This window comes from Cottoperca gobio, chromosome 4, assembly GCF_900634415.1.
Source record: "Cottoperca gobio chromosome 4, fCotGob3.1, whole genome shotgun sequence".
NCBI classification, from domain to species: domain Eukaryota; kingdom Metazoa; phylum Chordata; class Actinopteri; order Perciformes; family Bovichtidae; genus Cottoperca; species Cottoperca gobio.
This window is the reverse complement of record NC_041358.1, coordinates 11819957-11836757: the sequence shown is the minus strand read 5'-3', so window position 1 is coordinate 11836757 and position 16801 is coordinate 11819957. Positions and strand designations below refer to the sequence as shown.

Genomic DNA, 16801 nt, shown 5'->3' with positions numbered 1-16801 from the left:
GGGAGGAGACGCTCCCGCTGAATGTGTTTTCCCTGCACGGTAATGAAGAAGAAGGGCACCACTTCTCTCGGTCACGGATCCGTTCCTCCGGTGTGATTTTCATAACCGCACACTGACCTTTCTCTTTCCCGGTGTGTCCGCATCTTGGCTTTTTTTCCCTCTTTTTTTTTACATGGAGGCGGAGCAAGGCATCTTGTAACGAACCCTACAGAGGAGATCTGACTGTAAACGGTGTAGTGGATTTAAACCTCACCCAATGATCCCGAAATGAGTCTCAGTACCCGGGTTGACGTGCTTGCCTCCTCCGTTTTCTGGCCCCCGGGGTCCTAAAGATGCGGCCGGTAGCGCGGGTACCTGTCCTGGTTTCACACTGGCTCGGTTCGTCCCGGTAGACTGATCGCAGTCCGGTGCTGCGGTGTCCACAGGGGCCACAAGAGTGATTTAAAAAAAACCAACCGGATCTGCCACCAGCAGGTTGACAGATGGATAACTACTCTACTTTACAATGTAAGGCAACCCGGATTGACACATACCTTCTGCAGTGTTTGTCATTCAGTGTGTGTTAATGATCCTTTAATGAAACATCTCATTAATATCGATGAATAAGGACTCAGTGCTTCATCCTTTATATCCAAAATGTATTATTGTTAATGTAAACTGTCATTTGCATCTTCTAAATTCTGTTCACACGCATCTCATGATGTACTGCCATGACCATACATGTTTAATAAGACTAGTACCATGCGACAAATAATGTCATAACTTAATATTTGCAACAACACCTTGCACTGTGTACTGTATATGATCATAAAGCTTTTTTTCAACCAATTCTATTTCTACACAAAAATGTCCCTTCATCCTTTCACAGACCCTCATCTACAGGCCTTTCAAGCTCTGTGATGAGCTAATGAAACAGCTATGACTGCAGGGAGAGAGGGGGGCATGTGTGTGTGTGTGAGTGTGTGTGTGTGTGTGTGTGTGTGTGTGTGTGTGTGTGTGTGTGTGTGTGTGTGTGTGTGTGTGTGTGTGTGTAAACTGAGTGAGTATGATATATGATGCAGTGTCATATACCCTCCTGTCTTGACATGTAGCCCCCAGCCGTTCTGCCATGATAGCTTTATGCTCTCATATAAGACATTATCACTCATACATTCTAACACACACAGACACACACAGAGACACACACACGGACACACACAGACAGACACACACACACACACACACACACACACACACACACACACACACACACACACACACATACACACACTTGTTAAATCCAGCAGCCTGAGGTATTGCAGCTTATTAGTCTATCTTGCCCATTATTTAGCTGTATCAGTCACGCTTGTAATGACAAAGGCTTGTTAACCATCCGGCTAAATGCTTTATTGCTGCTGTTATACACCTGTTCAAGGTTAAAGAGCTTTATTGTCTGGATCATAATTTTTGTAGTTATGTGCTGTAATTTCTTTTGTCCAGTCTTATCACTAAACAGCACACATACTGAATGTCTTTCTGACTTGCAGCCAGGGCACTCAAGCAACATGCAAAAAAGGGCTTCTTCTAATCAAAGGGAATATTTAATTACAATCTTCAATGCAACATATTTCAAAGCTTCTCTTTCTGTGCTGCTTCTAAGATGAGTTCTATTAATACATTTTATTTTCAGCAAGACTTAGTGGTCATTGCTAATAACCTTATTTTGTATCATTTTACGAACAGGCTATTATGTGTTTTTAGTATTGCTCTCTTTTTTTGGCATCATGGAGCAGCCCAGGTTGTACTCTGTGTACTGTATATACACAACATGTATACTAATCTAATGATTGTCCAAGATGAATGCAGTCAGTAACGGTATGCCCTCTGTTGGGTTATAGATGTGTAATTTTCTTTAATTCTAGAGCAGCGCCGGTGCCTTTCTTCTTTCTTGTCTTAAGATAAAGACAAGAAAGAAAAATGAAAGAAATGTCTTAATAAATAAGTTGGTTTAAATCATAAACTGGTTGAAATATTCGGGCTGCACTGCAAAATAAGTTCTTTAGGACAGAAGTTTTGACAGAAGTTTTTGCAGATTAAACTGCTCAACACTTTATAAAGTAGTTCAAATCAGTTAACAACAAAGTACTTTTACTTCTTTACAGTTTGTATGCAGAACTTGTACTTACATACTTTTACACTGAGGTATTACTACTTTTACTGAAGTAAAGTATCTGAATATGTCTTCCTCCCCTGCCCGGCAGAGGTTCCAGGTAGCACTTGTGTTAGTCCATTGACTAATTGACGATCGACAGAAATATTTTCATAATCGATTTATCATTAATATAATCTTTTCAGGCACAAATGCCAAACATTCTCCATTCCAGCTTCTCAAATGTGAGGATTAATGGGATATTAAACTGAATATATTTAGGTTTTTGACTGTTGGAAGGATAAACAAGACATTTTGAAGATGTCACCATGGACTGTGATTTTTGAGTATTTTATGACATCTTGTAGACCAAACGCATAATCAATAACGATCAATATTTGTTAGATGTAACCCTAATCAAGCATATCACTATTATTTATTGTTGCACTGGTTGGTGCTTCATGTTTTGTCTTCAGTAGTTCCCTATCATGAGAGATAAAAGCAGAGAGATTAAGAAAGAGAAGCAGTGTCCATATTTAAGACAGAAAATATGTTAAAAGTAGTAATAGTGTTGATGTGTAAATATTTTTTCTACACAGCTGCATCAGATAGAAACAATCCTGTCATCGTGTGTTTTCTAGTTTTCCCACATACTGTACCTATTTTAGTCTAAGATGTAGTCATTACTGTAAGTCCTTTTATGTCTAAATTGCAGTCAGCACCTTTAGTGTTGAGTGTAATGTAACAGGCTTCAGATCCAAGACACGATAAACGCATTAACATTTCATCTTCAAAGAGCAAACTTGCATGCAGCTAGAGGAGAAAGGTTGGCTCTCTCTGCTACTCCACTACAGCTCTGACAGGACACTGCTGCTGCTGCTGTTCCTGCTGCTGCTGCTGCTGCTGCTGCTGCTGCTGCTGCTGCTGCTGATGCTGCTGGTTGCCTAGCAACTGTATCCATGGAACCGGATCCCATCGTCATGGTGATGGGCCAAGGGAAAGACTTCCTTGTGAGGGAAGTGGGACAGAGATAGTGTGTGTGTGTGTGTGTGTGTGTGTGTGTGTGTGTGTGTGTGTGTGTGTGTGTGTGTGTGTGTGTGTTATGATGATGATGATGATGAGGATGAATTGTGATGTTTTCGGGGGTGATGATGATTACGGCGGCTATGACATGTGATATATTGATGTTGTCAGTTGTGTTGATGCCACAAATGATGCTGAAGAATGTGATGAAGCCTCTAGTAGAATTAACATAATCTTTATTTAGCCACTTTATACCTATTGAAAAATATGACAAGAAAATGCTCTTTGTAACATTTTAGCACAACACAGATGTGTTTCGGATATTTTCACAAACCGTTGATTGTTTGGCACATGCTGATCTCATGGATGGACCAGTCGCGGAGAAGAATATCCTGTAGGATAGAGCTGCAGCGATTGGCTGATTAGCACAGGAAATTGATCTGCAACTAGTTTGATATTCATTAAATTAAATCATCACTTAAGCAAAAATATAGACGATGAAGATGTTCTGCTTCTTTCTGTTTTATATCATCATAAACCCAATTGAATTTTTTGACTACATTTAATTATTGAATCAAGAAATAATGCACAAAATAATCTATAATAAAAACCATCATTAGTTTCAATTTGTTTGAAAATGATATAAAAAAATATATGTATATAATTAGTATTTTATTCAGTCATAAATCCTTTCAAGCCTACAGGGATCCCATTTCTCTGAAATGTTGGATTATGGCGTATGATTTGAAACAGTGCGCTGTGTTTAAGCAGAAACTACACTCTTACAATGTCATGCAATGCTGCTGCATTTTCTTACAGCCCCCAAATACATGTTAGGGAACCTTTGTAGGATTTTGGAGAAGCAGAGAGGAGAGGAGGGAGGGAGGAGGAACAGACAGAAACATTATCCTCTTGGTCACGGCACATACTGTACTGTAGGCTCACACAGGCTGCATGAAACTGTTCCAAACTGGTCTCTCACAGGATAAATTTATCTCATCCGTTTTGTTCATTTAGCTGGTTTAATGTGATTTTTTTTCCCTTCACTGCGAGTACAGATTCATGTGGGAGCATCCGCTCTGTCCCTTCTCCAGCCTCAGTGACAGTGTTGCCATGGTTGCGTCATGCACATTGTTCTCTCCGGGGTGACATAATTCTTTGGCTCGAAAAAGAGATTGTGGTTGCTGTTCATATACAGTCTAACGGGAAAATGAATCCGTGTGCAGAAATATTTAAATTCATCCAATGCTATTTTTGGGAGGGTCATTCTATAGTACATCATTAATTCCTTTAAGGGAAGTCAGATTGTGCTTGCATGGAGCAGTCGTAGTTCTGATTTGTGTGCTTTTGTTGGAAGAGAAGAACTTTTCCAGGTACAAAAATGTCTCATCAGTGCAAATTATTTTGTTTATTATCTAGAAATTAATCGCAAATATTTTGCTAAAAGTTTTTAATCAATTTATCGTGCTAAAATGTCAAATATTATCTGGTTTTAGCGCCCCGATTGTGAGGATTTGCGGCTTTTCTCTGTTTTATGGCATCATAAATTGAATATCTTTGGTTTCTGGACTGTAAAAAACAAGACTTCACATTGGGCTCTGGGAAAATTGTGATGCACATTTTTTTATATTTTCTGACTCTTTATGGACCAAACGATTCATTGATTTATCAAAGAAATAATGGGGATAGATTAATCGATAATGAGAATAATTGTTAGTTGCAGCCCTACTTCAGCAGTGTTTTTGAGAAGTTTTGGTAGATTTGTTTTATTCTTTTGATGGTTAGATATACAAGACATTTGAGATGTCACTTGGGCTATTTTTCACATTTTTGTTTTTACATGTTATAGTCTAACTCTGATTCTTCAATTAATAAAAAATAAAAGAAATCAACAGAATAATCGATAATGAAAATAATCATTAGTTGCGGCACTATTTCTTTATTTGTCTTAGGTTGAATAAAAGCTAAGCTAAGAGTGAACCTATTCTAACCAGAAAACAAATCAGAGATGATATTTCTAAAGAATCTTTTAATAAGTCTGAGACAATCTCCTGTCATTGTCCTTATTACCGTTTTACCATTCTTTTGAGGTTCTGAGCCAAAGCTATACCCTGAAGCTCAAAATGCCCGATGCAGCAGTGTCATGTGATTCCTCAGGCTTCACTTCAAGATCTGCTGTCCACAGCTGTGGCTCAGCAGGCATATTTCTTATGATACAGTGACGGGACAGGTCACAGAGCTCCTGGTATTTCTCTGTCTAAACAAAAAAAAAAAATCTCCTCATCCATTGTGACAGAGCATCAAAGACGATGACCTGTCACTGGCAAGGACAAAGTCAAGCCAGGTTATTGTAGCTTGTGTGTGCAAAGATGGGAGGTGCATTCTGGGATAATGCAGCTTTTCAGGGGTATGTTAATTAGGACAGTGGTGGGGCAGCATGGCCACAAATGTGCCTCACTGCTGGTTCACACAGAAGATAAAAGGAGATGCTGTCGGGATGTGCATGTTATGGTGGCAGTATATATTGTAATTTGTATGTTAGCAATGAAGAAATTAACAGTTTGGCAGAAACCATAGGTAACCATGCAGTTGTTAAACAACGTGGCAGGACTGTAACAAGGTGTTTCACACTGTACGGTAGGCTCAGTGTGTGTGCGTGTGGAGATAGCTGAGTCTTTCACACTTGTCCAATGTGTCACACAGAGTGACCCGGTGTTTCTGCTGAATCTGCAAGTGTGTGTGTTTGTGTGTGTGTGTGCAGTTTTATGTTCCTCTATGCTGTCTGCATGTTTCTTGCTTACTCAGTTTCAATCCGATGTGTTCTGGCCTAGGACGAGCTTTCTCTCTCGACCCATGACACCATTTTTAATTCCCCAAATTGACACGAGAGAAGTCAAGTCGTCATGTGAATATAAGTAGTGCATTTTGTGGTGGGGTGTATAAGATTGTACATTTTAAAAGTAAATAAATGCAGTCTTTAAAACATTTTTTTATAATAAACAAATAAGTCAAACAACCCACAGTTTGAAAAGATGGATCCGCTTATACACACTTCTATTTTTCCACAAGCATTTCTTGAAAATGTATTTGTGTATGTGCTCGACTGAATGGTTTATAGTTTATAGTGACAGGAAGTAGATTTAAAGTAAATTATGCACATTACTCAATACTACAATATTTTGCAGGACATTTCTGCACCTTAAACAAGTCTCATGAACAAGATGTCTTTTATGCATTGATTTGCAGAACATTTAAATAGCTTCATTGATAAAATAGCCGTAACATCGCTGGCAAAAGACTTTCGGGTTTAAGCCCAAAATTGTATGTCTCTGCTTTCAGACATGAATGACACCTTTCTAGGAATAGCGTACTGTCTCATTTTCATTCATACACCATTACTTTGCTTGCCTTGCCTTAGTCCAGCTTTCTGTTCACTGAAAACCACAAGCTCCATGTCTTTCAGCAAAATAGATGGTAAATTGAGTCACTAAAATAACTCATATCAAAGCTCTAAAATAAGCAGAAGGACATCGTTTCTAACAAAGTCAGGAAATCCCACAACCTGTAACACAACGAAAAGAAAATGAAATCCTAGGTTTTTGGTGCAAGTGTTTCTTTTATGGCAGATGAATACTGTAGCTGACTGTAATGTTTGAAAAGTCAGTCCCTTGTAGAATACAGCCGTCCACCTCTAGATTCAATTTCTTTCTTTTTTTCTTCATAAAAAGCTTTTCTGCAAAGAAACGTTGGAAGATAAATTTGATTTTTATCCAAATCAATATCTTTTTTCTATTTTTATTATTATTATACAAGTGGAAAACCAGAAAATAATGAAAGAATCTCTTGAGTGGCAGTTTGGTCTTGGGTTCAAAACATTGCCATAATCTAAGGTAAACATCTTATCTGACAGGATGCCCGCTGCAGATGCTTTAAATCAGGGGTCTTCAAAGTTTTTCAGGCCAAGGACCCCCAAACTGATGGAGAGATGGAGCAGGGACTATATATATTGTATGCCATTGTGTTTTATATTAAACTGGGCCTAGTGGCATGTATAAGCATAGCTACCCTGTTATTGTGCATTCAATACTAAGCTATTCAATTAATACTGAATGTGTGCATTGCTGACTGAAAGATAACGTCTTCTGACTGCAGTTATCCGTTCGCTACAATATGTTGGATTCATGTTAATGTGTATTAAAAGACATTTAAGTTTGTGGAAAAAAAATTGGTAAAAAAAAGTACCAGTTAATAAAAATAAAAAAATAAAAAATTCTAATCAACCAAATACAGTACCTCCGCGGACCCCCTAGGGTAAAACGTCAGCACTACTTCTGATGTACATATGACATTGTTGACTTGTGCCATGTCCAAACTGATCCAGCAATTCCTGGAAATGGGATGTACAGTGTGACAGTCTCCCAGGAGACAGGAGGAGGAGGCGGGTCTGCCTGCATCCTGTGCTGGTTGGTCCACGTGTTGCCGTGGGCGACCCAGTCTCTTAATGAAACAAAGGCCCGGGCAGCCTCTGGTCTGAGGTCGTAGTTAGACATCTCCGAGTATGTCAAGATGTTTGAATGTGAGTGAGACGGAGACAGAGAGCGACCCTAAGGCTTCTATTAGAGTCTTTAACATCCTCTCATCCATCTCAGACTCACAGCTTTTATCATGCAGGTAATTGTAACCTATTGAGTCTATTAATAATGTCCTTTTCATTGTAGCAAAAAATAACCACGGCCTCCATTAATGAAAGAGCACAGATGAGCTGGAATGAAAGCACATGTGATTTCAATGCGTTTGTTATTCAGTAGAATCAGTAGCGTTTCGGGATAATTGTGACTCACAAAAAACTTAAAAAGCAGAAGAGCCGAGTGAGACTAAAAGGCAGAGAAGAAGAATGGGTATATGGGAGTAATCTCTCTAAATCGACAGCATCTGCCTCCTGTCCTGCTCTGTCTGTCTCGGCTCAGCTATCATTGGCTATCAGACAGGAAGAGACTGAGAGATGGCTTGTCTCTGAGTACGCTGGGGTTCGCTGCTCTTTGGCATTTTATCATCTCAATAAGACATCTTTTCCCTCTGTAACCACCATCTCTCCATGTTTAAATGTTTATGTTCTTTAGGAGATGTCTGGCATCTCTCAAAACTTTGCGACCCCAGCAGCCTGTCTGTGGCTCTCAGTCCCAACTCATCCTGACTCGGATAAAAGTATTACCATCAAAATAGTACCAAAATAAAATGACTCATTGTGCAAAATGGCCCCTTTCAGAATAATGTATATTATATTAGGTTAATATATTATTGATTATAGATGCATTAATGTCTTCATAACATTATTGGGGCTCATTTAAATTACTTTAGATACTATAAGTATAAGTATAACTATAAGTAACTATAACTACAACTGTCAAATAGCATGTAGTGGACTAGAAGTATGAAGTAACATATAATGGAAATACACAAGTGAAGTAAAGTGCCATAAAATTGTACATAAGTACAGGACTTTATTTTATTTTTTAAATGACTGATTGGAGGTTGTTTTCTCAGATTTGATACACGAGTGAGTGGATTTCTGACAGCTTGCTGTATGTGGGAGCAGCTCAAAATGAACTACAGTGTGTGTGTTCATGTCAATGAAGGAACATGTCACCCAGTGTAACAGTGTGGCTCATTGATGTGTTTTTAATACATTTTGGTATTACATAAACTCTGGAGCTTTATGGCACAGAGGAATGAGACATGTCAGACTTTGATACACTTAAAATTTTGTTATGTCATTATATTAGTCTGTTTGTTTTACTGTGACAAAAAAATTGCAGTCATAACAGATTGTGGCTAGCGGGCAGTGGTAGTCCACAACTGCTCTGTGTATGACGAGGAGCGAGATTAGGGTCATCTACTTTTGCTCAAACTGAGCTGCTCCCACCAGGATCAAAAGAGGAAATGGTGACTTGGCATGATGCCACTTCCTTTTAGGCTCAGGGGAAGGAAATTCTGTGTCCACCACTTTCTTAAGTAGTAGTCAGTAATGGATGCGTTGACAGCCAGGACAGCCAGAAAAAGAAGAAATGCCTCACCTTTAGTCAAACAGTAGTAGAGTTCTTTTTTTTTTTTTTACAAAGTGTCTGCTGGAAAATGTTCTGCTGTTGTTTTTTAATGTCAGACGGTTTCAATTTTTATGTTGAAACAACAAAAGGAGATAATGCTCTATGATGATACATATATATTTTTAGCACAACTCATCGCTCTTTGGCTTTGTTTGTTAGCGTAAAATATCAGCAAATGTGCCATAGAGCTTAGTACAAAACCAGTCAGTACTAGGACATTAAGAACAATATTACAGAAACTCTCAGTTAACCGTATTTGATTGATGCTCCATCAAATGATTTTCTTCCAATCAAGAGTAAATCTCTGGGATGAGATGTGGTGCGATGATTTAGTTTGACAGTACTTTTTCTTTACATTTGAGAGCAAAGTCCCCCGGGTCACTGTAGTCAACGAAGTGTGGAGAATGTTAATAGACCACTCCACGACACGTGAGACAATAGACCAGTGCGTGTGTGTTGGTATGTGTGTGTGTGGTTGTGTGCAGCATACTGTGCCCATTCATGAGTGTGTAGAGCTGCATAAGACTTTATAAATTGCTTGTGTGTGTGTGTGTTGTGTGTGTGTGTGTGTGTGTGTGTGTGTGTGGTGTGAGTATGTGAGACAGGGCTAGAGAGAGAGGATGAATTGCTGACTATGACTTTTCAAGTTACAACACATTGTTTGCACCTCTGAAAATGTTTTCCTTTGATCAATTTACTCATCTGTGTGTGTTTGTGTGTGTGTGTGTGTGTGTGTGTGTGTGTGTGTGTGTGTGTGTGATCATTGACTTCCTCTTCTTCGCCACTTTTTCTTGCCTTCTCTGTTTTATCTCCTCTCTCTCTCTCTCTCTCTCTCTGTCTCTCTCTCTCTCTCTCTCTCTCTCTCTCTCTCTCTCTCTCTCTCTCTCTCTCTCTCTCTCTCTCTCTCTCAATGGCTAGTATATATCAGTATATGTAGGCCAGCTCCCACAGGTCTTATGGGCTCTATAGGTGTCCTGTGGACTGCATACATGGCAGCTGTAGGATGAATATGCAGTCTGCAGGGCTCATTAGCAATTAAATTATGCCTGTTGAAATGTGCACCTACAGTAGATCTTTTTCAATGAGTGATCTGATGTGATCTGTGTTTCGAGTTCAGCTAAAGAGGGTTTTTCCTGCGATAGAGAATGGCATAGAAATAGATTATAGATTAAATGAATGTACACACAAAAAGATGGATTTTTGAGGACACATAGTGTCTTGAATACATTGGGAGCTTGTATCGGAAAGATTTCCAACAAAAGCATGAATCTTAAAGTCTTTAATACAATAAGGTTATATTTTATCGCTGTATCTAACCGACCTCAGACTGCTTATATCTTCCCAACAAAGGAACTGCTATACAGTTATGAAGGTTTCAAATCATCTGAATCATATATAAGGACGTTTCGAGCATCAGAGAGAGGAAACAGAGAGGTAATGGTGTGGGGTAGTGATACATAGCAAGTACAGATGGTGTGATGCGTTTGTGGCAATGACGTATTGTTCCTTTGTGTATACGAAAACAGTTGCAAGCTAACGTGTGAAAGTTCAGAAGTAAAGTTAAATGTTCATGCAGTAACAAAAACTTTATCCCTCATTAGTTTGAAAAAGTGTTCGACGGGGACAATACATGATTTGTGTTCCTTCGTTGAATCGTGATGGTGAAGTTTCGTCGGTGCCCAGGTATGTGGGAGTGAAGAGTCTCACCCTTGACTGACTCGCGTGGCGTGACGTGGAGATGGCATCGTGTTAAAACATTTTCCAGAGCGCCTTTGTGTCGTGACTAGTGAGCTTAACACCAGCGTGTTGTCATGGAGCTGCCTCCTCGCTCTGACTCTTCTCCTACTGTCTCTCTCTCCGTCCAGACAGGGAGGGTGTCTGTGGTCTGTTGGTACTGATGATAGCTGCTGGTGACTGCTGCTGATGTGGTGATGAAAACATTATTCTGAGATGATGATGCATCAGCTCTGCAACTTCCCAGCATTCATCAGAATCGGACAAGTGGTGTAGCCGTGAGGTCAGGTGAATCAGTGTTTTTTTTTTCATTCTGCAGGTGTGAAGATTCATTTGTACTTGCAGTGCAGTGTACTTACAAACCGAATAATTGTTGCCCATGTGCAGAGACATGTGTGAGTTCCACCCAGACAGATGTGTGTCCGTTGTTTATTGTTAGTCAGGTGAGACCGTACATCTAGCAGGGGTTTAAATCCTAAGTTTCATCACGGTACAATATCATATGGATTCCTTGGACAACTATACGATATTTACTGATATCACAAAGTCTGTCATGATAAGATTTCGATTTTGATTCACTCCAGCAGTCAATATGAGACGATATCATAAGACCATTTAACACAATCCTTGTTAAAAAAGCAACTAAAATATGATTTGACAATTTTGTAACTGGGTTCTTCAAGACATTTATATGAAAAACAACCTATTAAAAAAAAAAAAATAGAAATAGATCTGTTGTGCCACATTTCTCTTGTTTTAGGCGCTGTTTAAATGTTTAGCAAAGATGTGCGCTTGGACGGCAATGGTCGCACAGACGTGCCATGAGAATTTTAAAATAAAGGCGTGTCTTAAAGATGCCGATGTGAATCGTTGTTTTCACTTTGCATCGATGATATTGGATCGTTCGATTATTGATTTGATACATCGATCCATATCAATGTTTCGTTACTAATGTCTAGCAGCATCAGTAGTGGACACATGAGAAGCCAGAGCTCGAAGGCCTTCCCATATCGTTAAGATCATTATGCTGTAGGTTTTTCCAGTAAAGCAGCCCTGGATGTTAGATCAGATAACTCAGTCAGTTAGTATTATGTCTTTGGAAACCGCAAACAACAAACTTGTGAAAAATACATCTCAAGGACACTTGTACCCGGTTAAATGATCACCAGAGTGTGTGAAAAGAGATAGGGTCTAAAGGGCAACACGCACCGACGGCATGACGCCACATCTTGACATGTGTCGTGAATCAAGTTGACAGGATTCGCCTTTGTCCTGTTGATTTTCTTTCTTTTCAAACTATTTTCTTTTAGGCATTTTTGCTTTCATTTGATAGTGATGGCAGACAGATGACAGAAAAGTTGCTAAGAGGAAAGATGATGGGCAACAAAGATCCCTGACTGGAGTTCAGATGATGTGATTACATTTTCAGCATCTAGCCACCAGGACACCACCCTGATCGTCCTATTTCTCCGTCAATGCTGCAGAAAAGCAGCGATTTTTTAGGACATTTTCTGACATCCCAGCTACTGACCACTACTTCTGTCCATATGAAACGTTAACTGTGTGCTATAATACAACACTGCTGCTAATGCTGATGCCAGTAACTCTGAAATGTGTGTACTCTGTTAAAACGCTCTCAAACTTCCCAAGTCAGTCAAAAAACTCCAGCACACAAAGTCCAAAACATGGCACCTCAGAACGCCCCGCTTTAGACTCACATAGTTCACCACGCACATTGTAACACACACTCGGATACAGTACGTTTACATTCAGGCCATAGAATTTAAAACATTTTTACGCAGTTGGTGTTCCATTCCATTCCCAGTCCATTGTCCTCACACGAGGGCCTGGTTTAGCAGCACTGTCAAAATGGTGCTCTTAGCCAGGGGTTTTTAGTTAGTGTTTTATGGTAATTTTGGGCAATTGAGTCCCCGGTTACCATGGCAACTGCTCAAAGTGCAATTTCCATGGTCTGCTAAGGAAAGCTTTAGGGATAAAAACTTACTAAAGGGTGTTAATGCAAATGAAGGCTGTCGTGCAGTGTGAGAAAATAATTGAAAACCCTTCATACTAGCAGAGTTAGTTTTTAGGAGATATTGTCTTCCAACTGAAAGGTCACAGGTTCAATTCCTGCAGCAGACAGTGTGCTTCAGTGTTAAAGGGACATTGTGCAAGACAGCTAACCTGACCTGCCATGAGCAAAGCATAAGCTGAAAGATATCAATGCAGAGATGAAAAGCCACAGTATATTAACTGTTTTTATTTAGAAGAGAGGCAGAGAGGGGAGAAGAGAGGGGAGACAGAGGCAGCAGCAGGTGATGGATGGAGCGAACGCATGAATAGAGATCCAGACAGTCATGCACAGCAATCAGCTGGCAGTAAAAAAGAGAGATTGACTCCTGGCCAAAGAGAGAGAGAGCGAGAGAGAGAGAGGGAGGGATGACAGAAAGATAGAGAGGTTGTTCCAGATAGCAGCAGGTCTCACAGTGTGTACAGAGAGAGTTTTTCAGGTGAAGGTGAAACATTCTCTTACAATCAGGACGCCGTGTGCTCTGTATTCATCACGTTGTGGCTCAGTAAAAATTACAGGTTAAGTGTTTGTTTTAGGGTTTAAAGATTACATTTAAAATGGTGACTAGGTTAAGTTTAGGGTAAGGGTCCATAAACAGTTATTACCCAACTCTGCAGCTTTATAGAGTCTTTCAGCTCGTTGTCTATGTTTTAGGGGCCACAACTTTACTGTTTTGGTTTGCTCTCATCGCTTTTATCAACATAATTGACTGTTTTCAGAGAAATAAAAGCTCTTAGAACCCACTGTACGCAACCTGCCCAGCACCAAATGGTAGACCGACTAGCTGGTGAAGAGAGTGGAGCACTTTGCTCTTTGCATGACAATCACGGTTATTCATTGATTTTAGGCACAAAATATTTGTATTGATAACATTTAAATAAACAGAGCACTGCTTTCACTTCCATGTTGTGCTACATTCCTGCAAATGTACCAATTATTATATTTGCATCAACATGATTTGGAAAGTTAGTGTTACCTATTACACCAGGCATTTTACAGAGAAATATCTACTTTGATGACGCTTTCATTGATCGACCAGCCTCCCTGGTGGAGCTTTCGCTGTGCGGCAGCAGGTTTCCACCTTCCTCCATCGTCTTGTCGGTCAACTCTGAGAGTGAAAACTGACTCATGCTCCTCTGCTGCTGCGGTACGGAGCAGACACTTTCAGTTTATAATTGTGATGTCTGTTGTCTGACTAATTTGTAAAATACTTCCCTAAGAGGTTTTTATTTGATAAAAAATGACTTTCCTGGAAAATAAACAAAATAGATTTTATTTCTATAAAAGAAGAGCAGACGCAAAACAACGGTGGAGGCAGTGGGCAAGTAATATAACCGATGTAAGACCGGTAACAAGCCTAACATGTACTAGTATTTCGTATGTTACAGCTCGAGGACAGAGGGTTGATATTCAGTCTTCCAAATGTTAAATCAAATTAGCCTAAAACTTTTAGTGACAAGTGTCACTCTGTTCTTATGATCTATGAATAGTTCAAAGCTTCTAGGTCAAAAGCTGTAAGACATGACACTGTAATAGTAGACGTGTGTGTGTGTGTGTTTGTGTGTGTGTGTGTGTGTGTGTGTGTGTGTGTGCGTGTGTGTGTGTGTGTGTGTCTTCTTTTCGCTTTTCTCTCCTCCGGGCTCTGAGCTGTTAGCTGCTGGGACACCAGCATGGCAAGGTGACCTCAAATAACTACATCACACACAAACACACACAAATGCCCACACAGAAATACACTCTTACAGACTGACATTGACATCAAGAGTCAATTTTAAATCCTCTTTGTCCGTCCTCCGTGTCAGATTAGTCAACATGGTAATCACAGTCCCCTTGCCTACGATGATAATGTATTCTCAACCATGTTTGGTGCAAATGAACAATGTGAGTAGTGGATTTAAAGCAACAGTAAATTATTTTCATTACTGACGTTATCTTTTTCAGAAGGTGTTTGTGTGATCAACACATATACTTAAGAGGGTGTATGTGAGATTGTGCTTTGTCTTCACACAAAAACCTGAAACCTTTTGCTGCATGACACTGACGATTGTGGTGCAGCGGGGAAACATCTACTGTACATATTTGGTAGTGTTTCTCAGCCTTATTATCTAGAACATCTGTCTCGGTCACATCTGACTTCACTCAGACAACCAGGGAGTTGCTGGTTTAATTTCCAACATAAGCGTAGTCAATTTAACATTTAGAATAGAGTACTGCATTAGCGGATGGAGATAAATATATATTATTTGCTTAGCCCTGTGTGCAGAACAAATCTGTACAATCTCTAAATCTACGTTCTCCAAACTTTTCCACATTTTCTGAGACTGTATACTTGAAGTTTGACAGTTTGTCCTAGTTGGGACAATTAGAGAAACGGATTAATTAAACTATAAAGGTTTATTTTTATATTTTATTTTAGTAAACTATCTTCCTTAGAGGTCACGGTGGAATAAAGGAATGTTTAACATCTAAAGAAGAATTGACACAATTAAATGTGTTGCACACGTATGCATTATAATCAACAATCTACTATCAGTAACATAGTAATATTTTCTAATAGTAATATAAGAAAGTAGCACACTTAAGATTTTTTATTTTTTTTTGAACATGACATCTGATTTATGTTGTTGAACAGCCCTAAAGAGGATTACGTGTCATGGTTAAGGAGTTTGTCTCTGTGAAAAGACAAACTTTAGTTTTGCAAAATGGCAAGTAAACTTATCGTTGACTTTCTCTCCAGGCATGCTGATGGTTGAGACCGGAGAACACAGTCTGTAGAGGTTTTTTCGTTCTCAAACACAAGATGATAAGTTTATCTTTCCAGTGAATCACCTCCTGGAATTTAAAAATAGATTTAGCTCAAGAGGCTCCCGTAGAGAGGAAACAAAAAAGTACTCGATTTAAGATGGCTTCCCTTTCTGTCTCTTGGTAGGGGGTGGGATGAGGAGGAGAAAAAAGTTAAAGACAGACGGACAGAGAGAGAGAGAGAGAGAGAGAGAGAGAGAGAGAGAGAGAGAGAGAGAGAGAGAGAGAGAGAGAGTGAGAGAGAGAGAGAGTCAGAGAGAAAGAAAGAGAGAGAAAGAGAGAGACAGAGAGAGAGAGAGAGAGAGAGAGTCAGAGAGAAAGAAAGAGAGATAAAGAGAGAAAGAGAGAGAGAGAGAGAGTCAGAGAGAGAGAGAGAGAGAAAGAGAGTGAGAGAGAGAGTCAGAGAGAAAGAAAGAGAGATAAAGAGAGAAAGAGAGAGAGAGAGAGAGAGAGAGAGAGTCAGAGAGAGAGAAAGAGAGATAAGAGAGAGAGAGAGAGAGAGAGAGAGAGAGAGAGAGGAGAGAGAGCGAGCGAGAGAGAGAGAGAGAGAGAGAGTCTGAAAGGGAAAAGACGGAATAAAGAGATGTGCCTGGGCGTCTCAGGCTGAACTGGGCCACTGAGCACAAAGAGGAGAACAAATAAATGACTGGCCTGGAAACGGGGGAGAGAGAGAGAGAGAAAGTGAGACATGGCAGAAGGAGAGACTCAAATAAAGTCTTTCCTCTGTGAGCTTCACATAAACTGAGGAACAGTTGGACCAGTGAGGCCTTGAGATGGAAAACCAAATAAGTCGGTCTGAAAAAGTTTGTGAACAGCCAGTTGAATTTCTGTTCATAATGACATCACTTTTACTTTAACACTTGTTTGCTTTACTTTACATTAATGTAAAAGTACTGCATTATAAGTAAAAATAATTAAAGTACAGAAGATTTATCTGTC

At 39.6% G+C, this 16801-nt stretch overlaps 1 protein-coding gene across 1 annotated transcript in view; it reads left to right on the top strand.

Annotated features, from left to right (window-relative positions):
* The first annotated feature begins 245 nt into the window (after nt 1-245).
* lrrc7 (leucine rich repeat containing 7) overlaps nt 246-16801 on the top strand; it is a 73882-nt gene continuing 57326 nt past the window's right edge. Inside the window, 1 exon segment of the mRNA XM_029429196.1 lies at nt 246-507. Coding sequence (XP_029285056.1) covers nt 483-507 — 25 coding nt within the window. The 5' untranslated portion in view covers nt 246-482.